At 42.4% G+C, this 16,616-nt stretch overlaps 1 protein-coding gene across 7 annotated transcripts in view; it reads right to left on the bottom strand.

Annotated features, from left to right (window-relative positions):
• Positions 1 to 16,616, bottom strand: part of Csnk1g1 (casein kinase 1 gamma 1) — a 129,278-nt gene that overhangs the window by 28,617 nt on the left and 84,045 nt on the right. For 5 of the 7 annotated variants that reach the window (XM_076925825.1, XM_076925826.1, XM_076925828.1 and 2 more), the window contains 5 exons: positions 14,737 to 14,971; positions 5,349 to 5,434; positions 3,215 to 3,299; positions 2,787 to 2,935; positions 576 to 683 (listed from right to left, as the gene is read on the bottom strand). In XM_076925825.1, the coding sequence (XP_076781940.1) occupies positions 576 to 683; positions 2,787 to 2,935; positions 3,215 to 3,299; positions 5,349 to 5,434; positions 14,737 to 14,971 (663 nt within the window). The remainder of the gene's footprint in view (positions 1 to 575; positions 684 to 2,786; positions 2,936 to 3,214; positions 3,300 to 5,348; positions 5,435 to 14,736; positions 14,972 to 16,616) is intronic. The other 2 variants (XM_076925827.1, XM_076925829.1) reach the window with 1 other exon arrangement.

Genomic DNA, 16,616 nt, shown 5'->3' with positions numbered 1-16,616 from the left:
CAGAAAGGACCTTGAGCATAGCAAGTGGTCTGTCTGCATGCCCAGCAGTCCTTCAGATCTTAGATCCTAATTCACAGTTAATGATCAGATCTCCTGAAAATCAGAATAGTCCCTAAGGCCCAGAGTCTGTTCTTCTTTCTTTTTTTGTGGGTGTAGACGGGAAATCTGTTCTGCTTCTACCTAATGCTGACATTAAAAGCCAATGACATATTCCTGCACGGTCAGGCCCACTTTCTTTTCTCTTTCTCTCTCTCTCTCTCTCTCTCTCTGAACACGGTTTCTCTGTGTAGCACCTAGTTGTCCTGGAACTCACTCTGAAGACCAGGCTGACCTTGAACTCACAGAGATCTGTGTGCCTCTGCCTCCTGAGTAATGGGATCAAAGGCGTGCACAATTACTACCCAGCTCAGGCGCAGATTCTTTAGTTATGTGCCTCTCTCTTCTCGGTGCATTTACTCCTACTCTGACAGTCGTTCCAATGTCATACTAAATCAGTTATTTTTTTCTGAATTCCACATCTGGGTTTTAGCTATAGAGAAGGGGGATGTTAAAAACAACTAAAAACTAACACATACCTGATTTCTAAGAGGTTGTTGTTGTGACGGTCGATCCCTGTGTGTGTGGCTTTCTCGAGTTATTGCAGATGCACCAGAATCTACATGAACTGATCCTACAGGAGTAGGCTAGAAAAATGAAAGTAAAGGTCAAGGGCGGTGTGGTGTGGGGGACACATCACTAAACCCAGCACTTGAGGGAGAGGCCAGCCTGGTCTACAGAGCTCCCCAAAATGGTAAATAGAGAAAGTAAGTCTGATGAAACAGCTCTGCAAAGGGCAGCAACATAATAATTCTTATAGACTAGCAATCAGGCGGGGGGGGGGGGGGGAGGTGGCAGAGGGAGAGAGGGATCTGGGTGAGAGAGGGGAGGGAAAAGGGGAACATGATCAGGTAGTGGGAAGGGAGGACAGGAGTGAAGCCCCGAGGACTAGCAGAATAAATGGGAATATGCAAGCGTAGGAGGTGGGGGCACCCTCTAGAAGGTGCAAGAGCTCTGGGAGGTAAGAGACTCTCAGGACTCAAAGGGAGGGACCTTAGATGAAATGCCCAACAGAGGGGAGAGGGAACTTGTAGATCTACCTCCAGTAGAAAGACAGGGCATCAAGTGGAGGGATGGAGTTGCCATTCCACAGTCAAAAACTCTGACCCACAATTGTTCCTGTCTAAAAGAACTGCAAGGACAAAAATGGAGAAGAGACTGAGGGAAAGGAGATCCAGTGACCGGCCCAACTTGGGATCCATCTCAACAGGAGGCTCTAAGGCCTGACACTATTACTGAGGCTATGGTGTGCTTACAGACAGAAGCCTAGCATGGCTGCCCTCCGAGGCCCCACAAGCAGCTGACTGAGAAAAACACAGATACTTACACCCATCCAATAGACTAAAGTTCGGGACCCCCATGGTTGAATTAGGAAAAGGCTGAAAGAAGTTGAGGAGGAGGGCGACCCCACAGGACGACCAGCAATTTCAACTAACCCAGACTGCTGAGATCTCTCAGACACTGAGCCATCAGCCAGGCAGCAAACACTAGCTGGCTCAAAGCCCTCAGCACATATACAGCAGAGGTCAGCCTGGTCTGGTCTCAGTGAGAGAAGATGCACCTAACCCTCGACAGACTTGAGGCCCCAGAGAGTGGGGAGGCCTGGAGGTGTGGGTTGGGTGGGGTGGGGTGGGGACATCCTTTTGGAGTCAGGGGGGAGGAAGAATGGGAAGAGGAACTGTTGGAGGGGATAACTAGATTGTAAAAAAGATTTAAAGACTAATAACAACAACAATAAAAGAGGTACCCCCCAAATTTTTAAATTTATTTTTATGTGTACGGGTGTCTGACATGTGTGTGCACCACAAGCTTGCAATGCTTGAGGAGGCCAGAAGAGTGTTGGATTCTTTAGAACTGGAGCTACAGACAGTTGTGAGCTGCCAGGCAGGTGCTGGGAATTGAACCTATGTCATCTGGGAGAGCAATCAGTGCTCTTAACCACTAAGCCATCTTTCCAGCCTGCACTGTTTTTCTTTCATGTCATCCTGTTTTCCCATGTGCGGTTATCTGCAGAAGGGAAGGTAGTCTGGCCCTCAATCATCCATTTGAGAACAGGCTACCTTAGGAAGAAAAAAAACACCCCCTCCCCGCCAAAAAACGACCCAATTCTATAGCATTTTCTGTTAACACAGGCACTGCTGCTGTGGACTCCTGGCCAGAACAGTAAGCCCAGGTTTCCTACGGTCTGGAAGGGTTCTCTTCCTACAGAAACCAAGTTCTCCTATAGCACAGAAGGTGCTACGTTGTGAATCATTCAAACAAAGTGTAAAAGACAAGTTTAAGTTCCAGTATCCTCGGGTGCACATTATACTCTTCAAAGAGTCATTTTTATTTGATGTGTCTAAGTGCTGCCTAAATATGTGTTATGCACACCGTATGCATGCCTGGTGCACACAGAACAGAAGAAGGCACTGGATCCCCTTGACCTGGAGTTACAGATGGTTATTAGGTGCCATGTGGATTCTGGACAGCTCTGTGAAAACAGCAAGTGCTCTTACCTGCTGAGCCGCCCTTCCAGCCCCCACAAGTCATAATCCAAAAACCATATAACTCAATGGTCTAGGAACGGCAACCTATGGTATTATTTGGAAATGACTGTTAAGTGCAAGCAATTTCCCCTCAAAGATTCAAGCAGAAGGACTGGGAAGTAAAAAGATGGGGTGGTATTTATTTTTTTAAAGAATACTTACAATAGGCCTTCCAACCCAATCATAGGCATAGTCAAAGGTATAGCCTTTCCGTTCAAACAGATCTGTGAAGAGGGTCCGTAAATACTCATAATCGGGTTTTTCAAAGAAGTCTAATCTCCTGACATATCGAAGGTAGGTTGCCATCTCCTCTGTTAAGAAAGAGATAAAAAGCCATTCCTGTTAACTGAACGTCTTCCCAAAGGTTAAGTCATCTCTGAGCCACACAGAGATATCTATACAGATTATCTGCCAGCAATATTTTCTTTATAGATCAGATCAAAGTGATACTTTCCTTAGGCTGAATAATAATAGAAATAAATTTAAATGATCTGGCCAATCACTACCTACTAGTATTTACAGATACTGTGACATCACCTACTTTGACGTGTCAGTCACACTGCCTGTATATTATCTTTGTGGCATCCTACCTGGGAAGTTCTCACAGAGAGCTTCAATGGGAGTATTCCTTTTGGTATCACCAATTTTTTGATATCTCTCTTTTAATGTATCAGCCTGTAGAAAATAAAGAAATAAAATTGCCTGGTAAAACACACTAAGTAAATAGGCTTAAGGATGTTTTCAGACATTAGGGTTATAGTCCTTTTTAAGATTTTACTTTCAATTACGTGTATATGTGTGTATCTGTACGTAGCATATGCGCCTGAGGAGGCCAGCCCTGTCTCGAAAAAACAAAAACAGTTCCCGTCAGCTGGAGGCAGAGTGGCTGTGAGTTAACTGGAAGATGCTAGGAAATGAACATGGGTGCTCCACAAGAGCAGTGCATGCTCTAAAACCAGAGTCATTTCTCTAGCAGCCACAACAGTTCCTATCATCCAAACAGGTAGGATTTCTTAGTGGATCTCATTTTTTAAGCCATGCTGTGTTTAGAGACCTACAAACCTCTGCTGAGCTCCAGAAAGTTTCACTTGCAAATACGTGGAGTCATCTCAGATGAGGTGTACAGATAGGATAAGGAAACAAAAACGTTATGCAGCTGTGTTTTAAAAACTGCAGCAGCTTAGAAAACTCCCACAGCCAGTTAAGAGTTCAAAGTGATTCAGCCCTTCTCCCTCTAAGGTCAGTTCCAGTTTCTGATAAAGGTCAGAGTAGATGCATGTATTATTCAGTTGACATCCAAAGAGTATGTTTTCTCAGGTGAAGTCACAACTTTTGGTGAACTTTTCTATAGTTAGTAATTTATCTTTTTACTTCAAAAAACAGAAAAACTAGTGTCAAGTTCCAAAGACTGGAAAAAACAAGAAGTGAGAAGAATCCCTTAAGTAATATTCTCAGGGTTGAGGAGACAGCGTTACCGACAAGGGAAACCAACCAACAAACAAAACTTCTCCAGACAAATGAAAGACACCTGCAGAATAGGGGTTGCTGACACGTAAATGTGTGTCAGTGGTTCAGAGCAGTCCAAATACAGCCTAGGGACAGAACATAGGAGGCTCCTGGACCCTGGATGATCCCTTTGGCTCTAACCAGCCTGCTTCATCCAGAATTAAGTAACAGCACAGAAAAGTAAGTTGGAGAGGTTCTAAATCCACTACTACCACCAAAATAGGGTCTCAGAATCCATGAGAACTTCAAGCAAGTGACAAAGGTATACACGACCAGCAAGCACGGTGTGTAGCTATATGTAACATGTCACTATCAATGAAAACACACACATGACTGGATGGTTATAGATGAGAGTTGTCAGGAGAAAAATTTAAGACAAAGGTTTTTTTTAGAGAATAGGAGGGTCTGGCTGTAGCTCAGAGAGAGGACATTGGCCTAGAATGCGTGGGAAAATGGATTATTTTGCCAACCTGGAGGAAGGAAGTATATGGATACCTCAAATTACAGATTAAGATTCTTTCCATATTAATATGTTGAAATAAATTACAACTAAAAATATACCCTACATCTGACTACGTAAAGGGCTTTGGGAAGGGTTAGGAGATTAAGCTTCCTAAGGCCACAGAGTAACTATAATGCTGGTAACTGTATTAAGAGTTTACTCGCGTCTACCTAAAAAAAGTGACTAGAACTTATGTTTGCAAGAAATGGCTATAGTTTGCAAGTTATCTATTCAATAATGTATTTAAACAAACAGCAAGGATAAGCCCAATTTTTTTGGCTATTTTTGTTAAGGTGAGTCCTTTACCTATGTAGGATTAACACATATTTCCCAGTTCGCCTTAAAAGCCTGAAAAAAACCAGTTGGCTTTTGTGGTAAATGCGTAGCAGCTGCTGTCATCAGTTTGTTGTAAAACTTTCCCAACAGGCGGGACGCTCCTCCTGCTCTGTAGTGGTGTGGAGGAGGCCGCCTACAGACAGAGAGAAGCGGCACTGCATGGCTGGGAGGAGGGAGGGAAGGAAGGAGCATGGAAACCCAACACAGAGGCAGGAAGGCGAGCAAGCTGCCAAAGCCCAGGTGACCATTCTCAATGTGGATGGATGTCACTAATCCCTGCTTCTCATCTCTGAAGCCAACCCTTCGTGCTTTTTAGAGACACCACACTAGGCAGCCCTTTTACTATCAACTGAGGAGACACAAAGCACTTTCAAGGATACCTTGAGTCCTTGCCAGGGTAGGCTGCCTCGAAGGAAGTACATGAACATATGGCCTAGGGCTTCCAAATCATCTCGCCGGCTTTGCTCTGAGAGGGAAGACAGATCACACACATTATGTTTGCAGTTATTAAAGCAGAAAGAGCTTTAAAACCAAACAATCCCTCCCGAAGCCCTTCTGCTCTAGAAAGGCTCTGCTTACTAATCTTTGTACACTTGAACCAGGAATAATATTTTAGATTAAAACTGAAAAACAATAGGTGTCTGTTCTTTGTTGCTATCAAGTAAAGAGCAAGTGAAGAGTAAACTCTAAAACCAAGACCCAAAGCCAGCTGGTGGGCAGAGCACTCCGTGCTCAACACTGTCACCTGCCTGAGCGTGAGATAACACATAAACAAGCAGGAGTTTTTACTTTGGCTACCACAAGGGACACTAAGCAGCAGTCTGAGCAGCTGAAGCTACTTTACAACAGTCCACTTGGACTAGGCCTGCAAAGATACAAGATGCAGAATAACTACACATGTTAGCAAAATTTTTCCTAAGACAAGGTTTCTCCGTGTAGCTCTGGCTGTCTGTCTTTGTGTATACCAGGCTGGCCTCGAACTCAGAGATCTGGCTGCACCGGAGTTAAAGGCAAGCACCATCACCCCTCCCCCAAAACGTTTAGCAATTTTCACTCATCACAAAACTAACACTTTAGCTTCAAGTCAGCACAGAACAATGTATCACTTCTTGGTTAACAACCCACTTGAACGAAATATCCCATAATCACCTTAAAACTAAAGATTTAACACTAAAGATGTCCTCTATTGATACACAAAACAAGTTGCTGTCTTGGGAACTTGACTAAAATAAGTCACTACCTTTTCTCTCCTTTGTAATAGGAAGATAAATTAGTAACTGTGGAATACTTCACAAAAATGTGTGCCTTTATCTGAGAAAACATAATCTTTGGATGTCAACTGAATACTAACTAGTACATGTGTCTACTTTGAACTTACGAGTTATGGCTCACCAGGACACTTATCCTTTCTTGTTCTTGTTGTATGGAGCTAGGCTTCAACGTAGCACAAGACAGCCTCAGGTTGGCTATGTACCTCAGGATGACCATCCTGTCTCCTCTCAAGTGTTAAAATTGCGGGCATGATTTGTGTTTGCTTTTTGTTTTAGCCAAGTTTAGAGCTTCTCCACAAGAGCTTACAGCTGGCTTGGTGGTGACTTACTTAACCCTAGCACTAAAGAGGCAGACGCAGATGCTCTTGGTGAGTTCAAGGACAGATTGAACTACATGAAAATCAGGGGGAGGGAATGGGGAATGTGTGTGTGTGCACGCGTGCGAGAGAGAGAGAGAGAGAGAGAGAGAGAGAGAGAGAGAGAGAGAGAGAGAGAGAGAGAGAGAGAGAGATAAAGAGAGAGAGAGAGACGGCCTCACTACCTCAGCCTCCCAGTGTTGGGATTATAGGACGGCCTCACTACCTCTGCCTCCCAGGTGTTGGGATTACAGGACGGCCTCACTACCTCAGCCTCACTACCTCGGCCTCACGCCACCTCGATAAGTTATCGTCTTCAACTTGATTCTGATCTTCTGAGCTCAAAGCAAAATCCAAGATTATCATCTGGGCTGGGAAAGCCACAAACTAAAAACATACATAACTGCTGCTTCAAATTATGAGAAGCTTGCACAAACAGGAATGAGTGGTGCTACTGTAAACCCGGTCACGTCATGCTGGTGAGGAAACGGCCCTACATGGGGACCTACTATTGTTGTTTTCTTAAAGACATGTCAAACTGCCTACTAAATATTTATGTTTAGACCCATGTTAGTGCCGCTCTCAACTGTTGCCAGAGAAGTTTCTTAGAGACTCCTAACTGTCACTGTCCCAGGAATGAGTGACTGCTGAGTGCTTCCCGCTAATGGGATATCTGTACCCTCGATCAAGACTCAGGGACCATCACCGAAGAAGGTGTGGAAAGAATGTGAAGGGTGAAGGATGGAGAAGAAGGATGGAGAAGACTGCTATAAAAACACTGTCTTAGATGGGACATGGCCACTGCACTCATGAATTAATAGTCAATAACTCCAACGTGGGTGGGGGAGACACTCATGAAGCTACACCCTCCGCTGAGGAGTGACTGACAACTAATGGTTGCCAGAGGAAGAGGGAAGCCATTTAATTTCCGGGGGGTGGCTTATGCTCTAGAAGGCAGAACTAACTGGACACAGTGGGTTATTTAGAAGAGGAGGAGGAAGAAAAGGAAAAGATGAAGGTGAGAGGAGCATTGCTGGAAGAGGTCCAGGAGGAGGTGGAGGGTTAATAATATAAGGATAGATTTACACACACACACACACACACACACACACACTGAATAAACAGGAAATAGTTTAACAACGTAAAAATGAACAGCACTCTACAGGGTAGATGAAATATTTCTACTTAAAAGCTCTTGTTTTGCTCCTCTCACTTGTACACATCACTGTGTCTTGCTACTACTTCACACTTGCCTTCTAAACACTCCCCACACCCTACACCTTCCAGGCCATCTTCTTTATTTCAGGGAACCCCTTCTGAAAAGGCAGCATTGTAAATAGTACTGTGACAGAAGTGTGATTTTCCTTGATTTTTTTGTTTGTTTGTTTGTTTGTTTTTTAGGATGATGTCTCATTTGGTAGCCCAGGCTGGCCTGGAACTCACTATGAAGCTCTGGCCAGTCTTGAACTTCTGGTGGTCCCCCTGCTTTCTGCTTATACAATACTGAGATTACAGAAATGGGCCACTATGCCTGATAAGAAGATTTTTGAAAAGGCAGTTTCCAATAGAAAAAGAAGACATGCATGTCCGGGGCATAATTTTGTGGTGAAGGGTCTTTCTTGATTGACTAGGTCCTAAATTAAAAAATCACTAATGATAAAAGAAGATGGGAAAAACTGTTTAAAAGGATGTAATTAAAACAGCAAGCTCTCCAGAAATTTTTGCCTGCATGGGTTGTCTGAAATTTGCAATAAAATGTTGCAGGATTGAAATCACATAGCTAGACAAAGGTTTGTTAAGAGAACATAAGGAATAAGGACAGGGACAGAGCATATGCGGTGGGCAGAGCAGAAAGGGAAACAGAGCAGGAGAGTTTCTCACACCTGATCACACCTCTCCATTTCTACATGTTTCCTGTATGTAACAGGAAGACTCCTGATAATAAAAAATTCCCTTTCTCCACATCCTTGCCAGCATCTGCTATCATCTGAGTTTTTGATCTTAGCCATTCTGACTGGTGTGAGGTGGAATCTCAGGGTTATTTTGATTTGCATTTCCCTGATGACTAAGGATGTTGAGCATTTCTTGAGGTGCTTCTTGGCCATTTGATTTTCCTCAGTTGATAATTGTTTAGCTCTGTACCCCATTTTTTAATAGGGTTACTTGGTTGTCTGGAGTCTAATTTCTTGAGTTCTTTGTATATATTGAATGTTAGCTCTCTATCTGATGTAGGATTGGTAAAGATCTTTTCCCAATCTGTTGATTGCCGTTTTGTCCTATTGACAGTGTCCTTTGCCTTACAGAAGCTTTGCAATTTTACGAGGTCCATTTGTCAATTCTTGATCTTAGAGCATAAGCCATTGGTGTTCTGTTTAGGAACTTTTCCCCTGTGCCCAAGTATTCGAGGGTCTTCCCCACCTTCTTTTCTATTAGTTTCAATGTATCTGGTTTTATGTGAAGGTCCTTTATCCACATGGACTTGAGCTTTGTACAAGGAGATAATATTGGATTGATTTCCATCCTTCTACATGCTGACCTCCAGTTGAACCAGCACCATTTGTTGAAAATGCTTTTTTCCACTGAATGGTTTTAGCTCCTTTGTCAAAGATCAAGTGACCATAGGTGTGTGGGTTCATTTCTGGGTCTTCAATTCTATTCCATTGATCTTCCTGCCTGTCTCTGTACCAATACCATGCAGCTTTTACTCATTAGTGCTCTGTAGTACAGCTTTAGGTCAGGGATGGTGATTCCCCAGAAGTTCTTTTATTGTTGAGAATAGTTCTCGATATCCTGGGGGTGTTTTTGTTATTCCAAATGAATTTGTAAATTGCTCTATCTCTATGAAGAATTGATTTGGAATTTTGATGGGGATTGCATTGAATCTGTAGATTGCTTTTGGCAAGATGGCCATTTTTGCTAAGGTAATCCTGCCAATCCAGGAGCATGGGAGATCTTTCCATCTTCTGAGATCTTCTTCGATTTCTTTCTTCAGAGACTTGAAGTTCTTGTCATACAGATCTTTTACTTGCTTGGTTAGATTCACTCCAAGATATTGTGAAGGGTGTCATTTCCCTAATTTCTTTCTCAGTCTGTTTATCCTTCGAGTAGAAGGCGGCTACTGATTTGTTTGAGTTAATTTTATATCCAGCCACTTTGCTGAAGTTGTTTATCAGGTTTAGGAGTTCTCTGGTGGAAGTTTTAGGGTCACTTAAGTATAGTATCATATCTTCTGCAAATAGTGATATTTTGACTTCTTCCTTTCCTATTTGTATCCCTTTGACTTCCTTTTGTTATCTAATTGCTCTAGCTAGGACTTCCAGTACTATATTGAATAGGTAAGGTGAGAGTGGGCAGCCTTGTCTGGTTCCTGATCTTAGTGGGATTGCTTCACGTTTCTCTCCATTTAGTTTGAAGTTGGCTACTGGTTTGCTGTATATTGCTTTTACTATGTTTAGGTATGGGCCTTGAATTTCTATCTTTCTAGGACTTTTACCATGAAGGTTGAAGTGTGTCAAATGCTTTCTCAGCATCTAGTGAGATGATCATGTGGTTTTTTTTCTTGGAGTTTGTTTATATAGTAGATTACACTGATGGATTTATGTATATTGAACCATCCCTGCATTCCTGGTATAAAGCCTACTTGATCATGATGGATGATTGTTTTGATGTGTTCTTGGATTCAGTTTGCGAGAATTTTATTGAGTATTTTTGCATCGATATTCATAAGAGAGATTGGTTTGAAGTTCTCTTTGATGTATCTTTGTGTGGTTTAGGTATGAGCGTAATTGTGGCTTCATAGAACGGATTGGGTAGTGTTCCTTCTGTTTCTATTTTGTGGAATAGTTTGAAGAGAATTGGTATTAGGTCTTCCTTGAAGGTCTGATAGAATTCTGCACTCAAACCTGGGGTTGTTTTTTTGGGGGGGAGGGAGGGTGGGGAGACTCTTAATGACTGCTGCTATTTCTTTAGGGGTTATGAGACTGTTTAGATGGTTTATCTGCTCCTGATTTAACTTTGGTACCTGGTATCTGTCTAAAAAATAGTCCATTTCATCCAGACTTTCCAGTTTTGTTGAGTATAGGCTTTTGTAGTAGGATCTGATGATTTTTTTTGCATTTCCTCGATTTCTGTTGTTATGTCTTCCTTTTCAGTTCTGATGTATTAATTTGGATACTGTCTCTGTGCCCTCTGGTTAGTCAGGCTAAGGGTTTATCTATCTTGTTGATTTTCTGAAAGAACCAAATCCTGGTTTTGTTGATACTTTGTATAGTTCTTTTTGTTTCTACTTGGTTGATTTCAGCCGAGTTTGATTATTTCCTGCCATCTACTCCTCTTGGGTGTATTTACTTCTTTTTGTCCTAGAGCTTCCAGCTGTGCTGTCAAGTTGCTAGTGTATGCTCTCTCCAGTTTCTTTTTGGAGGCACTTAGAGCTATGAGTTTTCCTCTTAGCATTGCTTTCATTGCGTCCCATAAGTCTTGGTATGACGAGCCTTCATTTTCATTAAATTCTAAAACATCCTTAATTTCTTCCTTGAGCAAGTCATCACTGAGAAGAGCCTCCGTTGTTGGTGGGGTTGCAAGCTGGTGCGACCACTCTGGAAGTCAGTCTGCAGGTTCCTCAGAAAATTGGACATAGCACTACCTGAGGACGCATCTATACCACTCCTGGGCATATACCCAGGATATATAACAAGGACACATGCTCCACTATGTTCATAGCAGCCTTATTTATAATAGCCAGAAGCTGGAAAGAACCCTGATGTCCTTCAACAGAGGAATGGATACAGAAAATGTGGCATATTTACACAATGGAGTATTACTCAGCTATTAAAAACAATGAATTCATGAAATTCTTAGGTAAATGGATGGAACTAGAAAATATCATCCTGAGTGAGGTAACCCAATCACAAAAGAACACACATGGTATTTACTCACTGATAAGTGGATATTAGCCCAAAAGCTCACAATACCCAAGATTCAACTCACAGATCACATGAAGGTCATGAAGAAGGAAGACCAAAGTGTGGGTGCTTCAGTCCTTCTTAGAAGGAGTAACAAAATACTCATGGGAGCAAATATGGAGACAAAGTGTGGGACAAAGACTGAAGGAGGGGTCATCCAGAGACTGCTCCACCTGGGTATCCATCCCATGTGCAGTCACTAAAGGTAGACGCTGATGTGGAATCCAGGAAGTGCATGCTGACAGGAGCCTGACATAGCTGGTTCCTTAGAGGTCTTCCAGAGCCTTACATATACAGAGGCAGATGCTCACAGCTAACCATTGATCTGATCATGGGGTTCCCAATGGAGGAGTTAGAGAGAATACTGAAGGCATTGAAGGGGTTTGCGCCCACCATGGGGAGATCAACAATAATACCAACCAACCAGAGCTTCTAGGGTCTAAACCACCAGCGTGGGAGCACACAGGGAAGAACCCATGGCCCCAACTGTATATGTAGGGGAGGATGGCCTTGTTGGGTATAGGTGGGAGAGGAGGTCCTTGATCCCATAAAGGCTGGATGCTCCAGTGTGGGGAAATTCGAGGGCAGGGAAATGGGAGGGGGCACATCCTCATAGAAGCAGGAGGAGGGGCGATGAAATAGAGGGTTTCTGGGTGTGTGTGGGGAAATGGAGAAAAGGCATAACATCTGAAATGTAAATAATATATATATATATATATATATATATATATATATATATTTAAATAAAAAAAATTCCCTAGGCAAATGCTTGAATTATAGCTAAGTGAACACTAGAGGGCGAGCTCTCCACAGATTTACAATTTTCAAACACAAAAAAATATGATGTAGCTCTTTAGGTCCTGATAAGGATGAAAACACAGCTCCGGGACACAGAATAAAGAAACACAATACCTCGGCGGTGGTGCACGCCTTTAATCCCAGCACTTGGGAGGCAGAGGCAGGCGGATTTCTAAGTTCGAGGCCAGCCTGGTCTACAGAGTGAGTTCCAGGACAGCCAGGACTATACAGAGAAATCCTGTCTCAAAAAACAAACAAAACAAAACAAAACAAAACAAAAAAAAAAGAAAAAAAGAAAGAAAGAAAGAAAGAAAGAAAGAAAGAAAGAAAAGAAAAAAAGAAACACAATACCTAAAGTAGGTGTGAGATCTGGGTCTATGCTCACCTTTCTACTAACTCACATTAACTCCACTTAGTAAAATGAAAACACAGCCAAGCCACCTACTTTGGCCTCAGTTTGGTAAATGAAAATAATGTGGCCATTTTAGATAATCTGAAAAACCATTTTTGAGCTCTAAAAATTTTAAATAATCAATATTAAACTATTAGGTCTTAAATCTTCTTTGGTTGTTTCTTTCTTTCCCTCTTTAAGTAGAGACAGGGTTTCTCTGTGTAGCCCTGGCTGTCCTAGATCTTGCTCTGTAGACCAGGCTGGCCTCTAACTCACTGCCTCTGCCTCCCAAGTGCTGGGATCAAAGGTGTGAGCCACCACTGTTAATGGAGACCAGCATGCTTTCTCCATACTTGTCTGGATTCTGTGCACCTGTTTAACCCAAACAGTCAATAGGTCCTCCTCACTTGTTCACAGTGGGTTTTTTGTTTTGTTTTGTTTTAAAAAAAGAATTTCATTACTAGGAAATGAACGAGCCACAAATACCTTCGACATGGTGAAGGCTCACTTTCAGGGGTTTTTCTTTTTCTTTTACTTTTTTTTTAAATGTGATTGCTTTATAGGCACAACACCCCAATTTTAGGCTAAACATGTTGTGTTCAGCTGGGCTGTCTTAATCAATGGGAGGCGGCACATCTATGGAATGTCAGGTAGAACACCTTTTTCCTTTGCTCACTTCCATTATAAAATGAAAAGCACTTCTCTGAGTTATGTGACAATGTACTTCCCAGGGTCCCCCTGCCTCATTACAACTTAAAAAATATAACACATTTAAAACAAATAACATTAGAGCTCCCATGGAAACTTCTCTAGTATGATACCTGAGATAGAGTTTATGAGTTATGGTTTGTCTGGGACATGGTCTTACTAGGTAATCTCGGTTGGCCTGGAACATGCTATGGAGATGAGGTGGTCTCGAACTCAGGGGCCCATCTACCTATGCCTCAAGAGTGCTGAAATTAAAGATGTGCACTACTACCCAATTACAAGAATTTTTGCCAGGCACAGGGGCACATGCCTTTAATTTCAAGGTTTGGGAATTAGAGATATGCAGATCTATGACTTCTAGGCTACATACACTGAAACCCCGTCTTGAAACAAACACACACACACACACACACACACCATACATGAGAGAGACACATGTGCAAACACACACACACAGAGAGAGAGAGAGAGAGAGAGAGAGATTCCTTACAGTATGCAGAGAAGTAGAGAAGTAGAGAACAAACATCATAACGGAAATGCTTACTAGATTTGAAGAACACTTGGACCTCGTGAAACCTAACTTTGGAGATAATTCTAGTGGCAAATGCAGCACAGCAAGATGATGAAGTGCTCTACTATCATACAGGGTAGATGCTCAAAACAAACTTTATAGAATAAGATAACCCACTGGGTAATCATTCTATCCACATGGTGTTTTGCCTGCATGTATGTCTGTGTACCACATGTGTTCCTGGTCCCAAAGAGTTCAGAACAGATTAGATTCCTTAGAATTATAGTTACAGATGAGCTGACACGTGGGTGCTGAGAACCAAGCCTGGTCCTCTGGAAGGGCAGCCGGTGCTCTTAACTGCTGAGCCATCTCTCCAGCCCCATCACCTATGCTTAGTGAAACCTCTTCATTAACACAGGACTAGTCTCATGTCCTCCTATAGAGACAGTCATACACGTGTAAACACAGGTCTCGTGTCCTCCTTTTATGTGCATACAGAGTCATACACGTGTAAACACAGGTCTCGTCACTTAACCCAAATACTACTATCATCCTGCAATAGCTCTTAAACCGCTAAAGAGTGAATCGTCAGAAAACACAGCATTCAGACATATGGGAGCATCACTAACTTACCATTTCCATCTCTCAAGTACAAAGATGTCACTCACCTTACGATGCAACAAACGGTACAAGTTGTAAAGCACAATGTAATGTACAATAAAGTGCTATGGGAAAGGAAGATGCTCACAGAACCTGCCCCTTGCAAACACACCTTTGCCCAGATGTGTGTTGATAGACATGTATCTCGCGGTTCCAGTTAAGCTTTTGTGCTCTCTGTAAGGTATGTGTTTTTTGGTTTCAGGATCAATGTATTCCTTGGCCAGTCCAAAGTCTATAATGTGGATTACATGCTCTTTCTTATTGCCTTGTCGGCCAATCAAGAAGTTCTCTGGTTTGACATCTCGGTAAATGAGATTCTTTGAGTGCACATACTCCATTCGAGAAAGCTAAAAGAAAGAAAAAATAATAATGAAAATACTTTGACATACGAATGCTGGGGGAGGGATAATCTAAAAACCTTTTTTTTTTTTTTTTTTTTTTTTTTTTTTGGAGATGGGTTTTCTCTATGTAGCTTGACTGTCCGGGAACTCACAGAGATCCACCTGCCTCTGCCTCCCAAGTGCTGGGGTCAAAGACATGTGCCTTTATGCCTGGCCCAAAATATTTCTTTTTAAAATTATGTTTGTTTATTTACTTACTGTGTGTGTGCGTGCACACATGCAAGTGCATTCATAGGCACGTGTGTGGCAGTCAGAAGTAACTTGTAGGCGTCAGTTCTTTCTCCCACGTGGACCTGGGGGCTAACTGTAACTTGTCAGACTTGGTGGCAAATGCCTTTACCCGCTGAGTCACTTCACTGTGACCCCGTCACACCCCCCTCCACCCCCAGTTTTATTCTTTCCTTCCCATTGTTCTGTATCGCTCTGCTGTCTAGGCTAGGCCTTGAGCTCTTAGACTTAAGTAATCTTTTTACTTGGGTCTTCTAAGTAACTGCCACCATAGATATGACACTATCCCTGACTCAGCATAAGGTTTCTGAAACTAACATTAAAACTCATCCCTTGGGTGGGTATGGTAGTGCCTGCCTTAGATAGACAGCTATCTATGAGCTCAATGCCAGCTTGCTCTACATAAGGAAGTTCCAAGCCAGCCAGGGCTACCCAGTAAGACCTAGTCCCCAAAAAATTAAACAACAACAACAACAAAAACCCACTGTTATTTATCTCCCACTTTACTGACAGAAACTAAAACTATATTTTAAGGTTTGTTTTATGATTTTATTTATACATATGTATTGTGCCTTCCTGAGTTTATATGTACCACTTATGTGCATGTGCCCACAAGGCCAGAGGCTATCAGATTCCCTGGAAACAGAGTTACAGGCAGTGTTAGCTATCTTATGTAGGTGCTGGGAAACAAATTCAGATTTTCTGCAACAGCAGTAACTGCTTTTAATTGCTGAGTCTACCTCCAGCAAGCCCCCACATTCAAATGCTTTTTGTTACAAACATATAACAAGTATTAAGATTCAGAGAAAACAATGACATCGTCCAATTTGGCTAAGATGGTAATATTCTCACTTTATATACGTGACTTGCAAATGTGTCCTCTGAGACAGGCTCCACTGCCACCTCACCTCCTGCCCACACTTTCTATTGTTAGTTGCTCAGGACTCTTTAACCCCAATCTTGGTATTGCAGAAATAAGAAAGCAGGGGCCCAGTAAAGCTGATGCTAGGCTGACATCAGACAGCTGGCTGACAGCAGCGGGAGGATGGGCAGGTTAGTGACCACAGCTCAAAGTAAGTAACTGTAAGATTGTGTCAAATTTTATTAAATAATTCTATCTGTAAAGCATTTCTGCTTAGCACAGAAAGGAATAGTGTCTGAAGTATTTCCAACTTGCTACAGGATGATGGTGAGGCCATCACTACTTCACAAGGATTAAGATGCACCTCAACGCTGTGAAGTGTGGTTGTCTACGACCACCCTAGCACTCAGGAGGCTGAAGCAAGAGTATCTAAAGTCCAAAGCCAGTCTAACAGAACTGGTGAGATAATACCACAAAATAAAACAACCCAATATTTAAAGT

Source organism: Arvicanthis niloticus, chromosome 26, assembly GCF_011762505.2.
Source record: "Arvicanthis niloticus isolate mArvNil1 chromosome 26, mArvNil1.pat.X, whole genome shotgun sequence".
In the NCBI taxonomy this organism is placed as follows: domain Eukaryota; kingdom Metazoa; phylum Chordata; class Mammalia; order Rodentia; family Muridae; genus Arvicanthis; species Arvicanthis niloticus.
This window is presented reverse-complemented; position numbering and strand designations above follow the sequence as displayed.